General features: G+C 43.3%; 1 protein-coding gene across 1 annotated transcript in view; it reads right to left on the reverse strand.

Annotated features, from left to right (window-relative positions):
- Positions 1-4,521, reverse strand: part of ST6GALNAC3 (ST6 N-acetylgalactosaminide alpha-2,6-sialyltransferase 3) — a 213,687-nt gene extending 209,166 nt beyond the window's left edge. The window contains exon 1 of the mRNA XM_077182383.1: positions 4,136-4,521. Coding sequence (XP_077038498.1) covers positions 4,136-4,153 — 18 coding nt within the window. The 5' untranslated portion in view covers positions 4,154-4,521. The remainder of the gene's footprint in view (positions 1-4,135) is intronic.
- Between the last annotated feature and the right edge of the window lie 1,479 nt (positions 4,522-6,000).

Here is a 6,000-nt window from a genome sequence, read left to right on the forward strand (position 1 = left end):
TGGACCTGATTCAAGCAGGATATAGAGGTCAAGTCCATGGAAATGTTTGCATCCTGCAAATCTCTAGTAGAGAATGGAGTTATGGTGAGACTCACAGCCCACTCTGCACCACAGAGCAGACTGAAACAGAGAACATGCTTTTGATGATATAGAAACTTGGGAGGAAATATCTACACTCATTGTCATGTACACAGAGGTTTAAAAAAATCTAATTAATAACTAAATATCCAAGATTACAAGCATCCAAACACTGGGATCAGATTCTTTCAGACCTTCTGTCTCTCCCCTCTGAACAGCTATTTGCCAGGGTGAAAAATTCAATGTAATGAGATCAGCTTTGCTATTTTAGTCTCAAAAGTGCAGATGGAGCATATGCCTGTAGATAGTAATATTATCTGTATTACTGCAGTGTCTGAAGACCCCAATCAGACATAGGCCATTGAACACTAATAAAAAAACTCTGAAAGAAAATTCCTGCCAAAAACAGTTCACTACGTGCACTAAGGGAAAAATGCAACCTGCAAATTTAATTAAACCAGTGGAGATAACCATGGAGAGGAAGCATGTAAAAGAATTGTAGATGAACACACAGGTACTGTCAACTTTGGCAACATCCTGCAGAAGAGCCACAAGCCTATGCTGAAGGGTTTTGCTTGTTTGAAACCTCTAAGTTATGCTTTGCAAAATAGTTCTTTCAATTTTTAAATGAGATTTTTAAAATATCAGAGTCTATAAATTTCAGTTGGCCACCTGCTTACTTTGAGAGGACCCTCAATCAGCTGTGGTAATAAGAACATCACCTCACATTATGCAAACCACAGAGTTCTGCTGAAGGTTTGTGATCCCTGCTGATGGAAGGTCACATCCAGCCCCCAGGCATATGAAACCTCTGTCATTCACTGCACAGCAAATCCACAGCACACAAACCAGAAGGAAGTGTCTTCCCAGATTTCATGCTTAGTCCTCACTGTACAGGCCCATCACAGTCAGACAGGATCTCCTGCAAAGTGCAGCATGTGCAAACTAAGTTACCTGGCCTATTTGCTTTAAAATATAAGGGTCTACTCTTCACAGGGGGATATCATGGTTTCACAGAGAGTATTATCATTCATGCTGTGCTTATCATAAAATGACACATACTTTGAAGTATTATTTTTCATTTTTGCAGGAAGTGGAGTAGGAAGTAATTTATTGTGTGAAATCTGTCCTCTTCAAGAGTCACTGGCAGATATAGTGGAACTTAGGGACTTGAATATCATTAGGGACAGGAGTGACTACATAACTAGTAATCACTGCTAATCTAGTAGCTGGCAAGGTGACATGCAGCTACCATAGTAACCCGCATAAGATCAACTGTTTGCTTCCAAAAGGTGCCTACACTTCACTCAGCTACTTGGCATGTTTTTAAAGTCATGACAGAGAAAATAAAAACACATCATGCACTTCAGAACTTGCATCTTTCCCTGCTTTTCTTTAACAGAGGAGAGAATGCCTCAAAATTATAATTTCACTGGTTTTACTGAGAACGCCCCACTACTGACTAGAAGGTAAAGTTTCTGGAGCCACATAACATCAGTAACATCCCCATCATTCTTACCTAGGAAGAGTGCACAACAAACACCAGAGAGACAGCCAGCACCCTCAGGGAGAATCATGTTTGCATAGGCTGCACACAGAGATTATTTCATGCAGTAGTCAGAGTACAAGGAGATGCTCACATTTAAAGGTGACACACCTCTTCTAACACACTCATACCCATTCCAAGTAACTACAGTTAATTATTAACCACCACCCCTGATCTTTGCACTTTACAGACACCTCTCTCCAATCTCATTTATATTAAACTGTCACTCACATGGAACTCCAACATTCAGCAAGTCTCAACATCTTTGTCAGGGGGTTAAAAATCTAGGAAGAGAAGAGGGCAAGCCACAAGGCAGAGTCAGAGAGACACTCAGGGCTGAAGTGGAAAGGACACACAGCTGTTCTGGCTTCCCATCCACTGTGCAACCACTTATTTCAAATCCATACCTACAGATTTTTGGAGGTTTTTTTCCTGTTTCCACACAAGCTCAGGGCAAACCCCAGGGAAAGGGAAGGCTGTAGCTAACAGGTTTATATTTTCAGGAAGGAATGAGCCTAGTGTCATGTCAAAATATATATAATATTTTGAATTTCCTTGTTAGGGAAAAAGCTTTAGACATTACTTGTATATTACAAGTTTTTAATGTAAGTATCTTGAGCTAGACATTTAAATTACTCCTGTGGGATGTTTGTCAGAGAAAATCCAGCTTGCCTTATGGCAATGCTAATCTTCTCATATCTGTTTCACTTTTTATCCTTGCACCTGCCTGTTTTAACAAGATTAAGAATTAAACTGGAAGAGTGCTGTCTGTCAAGGAACACCAATTAATCTATTGATTTAACCATCAGAATAACAACCAAATGGAGTTCCTGGCCCAGGCAAATAGAAGGTTTTTTATTGCATTATAATTCAAACTCCAAGTCATGCTTGAGGCAGGCTATGTCACCAGACTGCAGAAGAAACAATTAGGAGGGCAAAAGAGACACTAGAGTTTTCTTGTAAAAGGCTTCTTACTTAACTCTTATGGCCAAAAGCAAGATTTTGCATGTGATCTTGCCACAGAATTTTTAAAAAATAAGAAATTCTGTTTTCCTGATCACTGGCAGGTCCAACCAAAGTCATTTAGGGAGTGTTTAAACAGGAGTGCACATGCTTATCTTTGTGAAACCAGCCTCCATTCACAGAGCTCACATCTTCTCATCTCAAATCACAACTCTGAGCTGCATTACTGCTGACTAAAGGAGTTTGTTACCATCTAGTACTTGCTAGTACAGGGACGTTTCTGCACTTGCAGCAGACTTAGCCAGATTTATTAACATAAGCTACCACAACCTACAAGACAGACAACTCAAAAAACATCCATGTACCACAAACCCACTAGTTGAGAATGAATGGGGAAAAGAGTGCAGCAAAATAACAAGTTTTTTTCAAAGTTGAACGCCCAAAAGTAGTGCTAAGGATCAGATTCATGGAGACACCTAAATGTTCATTATCCCAAAGCTGTTTTAAAGTTTTGCCATTTGTCCACTTTGCTGATACGCTGAAAGCAACTGCTATGACAGGCCATCCCAAAGTTTGAGATAAATCAGCTCCATGCTAGAAGATCAGCAAATAACAAAGAACTCACAGATCAGTTTTACTTGCTGAAAGAAACAGAGCGTAAACACACACAAAGTACGCACAGAAAGCAGCAAGGAAGTAACAAATGGATGTGAAACAGAGCAGGTTAACAAACGGACCTGGATGCGAGCCCTCGGAAGGCAGGCACAGGACAGGGACTCGCTGCCAGTGACAGCGCCCAGGGGCACAAACGCTGCCTGTTCCCGGCTGAGGGCACTTCCGCCTCCTCCCGTCCCATTCCATCCCAGCGCTGGGATGCTCCCTCCATCACCTCCATGCCATGCGGGCTCCAAATAGTTTTACCTCAGTGAGGGAAGCAGGCTGGAGAAAGCATGTGATCACGCGGTAAGTTTATGCTTGTATTTGCTGGCATGAAGGGGGACAACCCGCTATCAAATAGGCTGCTTAATTAGAAAACCCGGTTAAATAGTAAGTGTAATTGTGCGGAGCATGTGGGTCTGGAGCAGATTCAGCAGGGGAGTGTGTGCTTAAGGGGCAGCTGGGACAGCTGTGGACATCCGCAGCCGTTGCTTTAAGAGCAGTAAGTAAATGCTGCATGGTTAGAAAAGGAAAATAAGTTGCCCGTTTTGTCCTTTGTGCTGGAAGTCTGCTGCCCAAATGCTATTGCTCCTGAAGGAATCCAGCGTAGACAAAGCTGAGACGAGCCAGAGCCCCTCTCCCCCCTCCCATGATTCGGTACGCACTTCTCTTCCCGCTAGCTCACAGTTCTGACAATGCAGGGGAAAAGAGAAAGAATGGCAGAGGGAAGCAGAGCACAGCTGTGCGTTGCAGAATCTCTCCATATTCATTTGCCAAACAAAGCCAGGACTCAAAAAGACAACGAAGATGCATTAGGACTACACCAAATCCACGCCTCTGAGCGGCGAGGGGCTCTCTAACAATGCGTTCAAGCAACAGATAGAGATTTACCTTCAAAATGCAGGCCATGTTCTTTCTCTATCCTTCCTACCAAAGAGCAGCAGGGTTCTACTTTGTGAGCAGCAGTTGCAGTGTCAGGCAAGAGGCTGGTGGAGCTGCAGAACTGCTGGAGCCCACATTCCCGTAGATCCAAAAGAAGGTAGCACGCATGCAGGCTCCGTTAGTCATATTAGTCTTTTTATGCCCCGTTCGTTCCACCCATCAGCTCCTGCCACTGGCTGCGAGCCAGCCCAGCACCTCCCCTCCGTCACATGACCGAGTTTGATTCATGGCTCCAGAGTGTTTTCCTGAGCTCTGGGACTCGCTGCGAGCAGCAATCCGTACCTGGCAGGGCTCTGCAATGCCTGCCAGTCAGGCTGGGTGTTTGTCATTGATCCCCGGGCGCGCTCAGGGAATGGCCGCTGACAGGCGGGCACAAAGGTCCAAACTCTCCCTGTTATTGGGGCTGTAAAAATCCTTACGCTGCTTGTTAGAGCGCAATGTTGTTTTATGTGCAGCCCTTTTCACTGTACAGCAGGCTTCCCTTTGTCTAAATTGCTGCCCTATGAGAAATAATCATCATCAGCAAGCTGCCCAAATGTCCCAGCAGATGTGTTTGCGTTGTGTTGGGCACGGCTTTTTGAATGAAGTGCTGCCATCCCTCACAGGGAACCTCATTTGTGAGGTTTTTTGCTTGTGCAACTTTCTTTGGACTTGCTTAAGATAAGAAAATGGGGTAAAGTGCAGACGAATAAGTTCAGCTGTTGAAGAAATCTTTCACTTTACATAATCTCATCCAATTCAAATTCTCTTACATAACATACTCTGTATATCATAAAGGTTTTACTTCATATTTGTCACTTCTCCTGCAGTCTCTTTCTTCCCTTTTTACACTTTCTCAGTACTTCTCATTACTTCATCTTGGAACCCTTTACATTTTCTGTACTTGGCACCTTCCCTGTATTCCTTTTGTGCCACAGTGCTCCACTCCTGCTGCTTTGGTACCAAAAGCTCTCTGGCTCCCTTAATAAATTCCTTGTAGGGGGTGTCTTTATCCTCTCTGCAGCAGCTCGTGTTTACATGCAGTTCATGTTAAAGAATCATTTACCACAGAGTCCCTCAATGGATGGGAGCCAGAAGGGTTAAATGGGCTGCACATTGAACACCAATACTGTTCCCAGCCTGGAAGCCTCCCCTGTCCAGGTGCAATCACTCCAGACAGTAAGTAGGTTGAAACTAAAGGATCTAGATGTCCTCATTTGTATGCAGGGGCAAATCCTCCCCAAGAGCAGAGCAGAAAGGGCCTGGGGGAGTTCTCCTGCTCACACTCCTTAGCTGCCTTGCTGTGCATTTCCAGAGAAGATGCCAATGTGTGTTTGGCCTTTGCAAAGTGCTGTACTCTTACACGGGCCCTGCAGACTCCTCAGCACCTCTCACCTCTAGAAATCCACTTCCTTCTTCAATTACAGCCACAGGCTGAAGCTCTAGAGCTGAAAACCGTAGTATTGCTAGGAAGACTGATGAAAAATAACTTGATGAAGTTTCTATCTGTATTGACTAACATAAGGAAATATCTCAATGACAAGTCAGTGGAAGAAGGCGGTAAAAGAGGGATTTACAACATTTTCTATTAGAGACTACCACCAACCAGTGTTAGATCATTCTGGATAGCAGTTTATGTGTCTTTAAGTACTAGTTATTCATAAGGAGTTCTTAACAAAGCTCTGTTTCTTACTGATTAAGATAAACAAATAATTAATTCTTTCCTGAATAAAAAATAACTGCCTATTTTTCTCTCCAGCAGTCAAGAATCTTTTTTTCCTCAGAGTGAAACTATTCCTTTCACCTGTGTGATTGCATGAAAGAAGTTTTCATCT

The sequence above is a fragment of the Agelaius phoeniceus genome, chromosome 8, assembly GCF_051311805.1.
Source record: "Agelaius phoeniceus isolate bAgePho1 chromosome 8, bAgePho1.hap1, whole genome shotgun sequence".
Taxonomy (NCBI): domain Eukaryota; kingdom Metazoa; phylum Chordata; class Aves; order Passeriformes; family Icteridae; genus Agelaius; species Agelaius phoeniceus.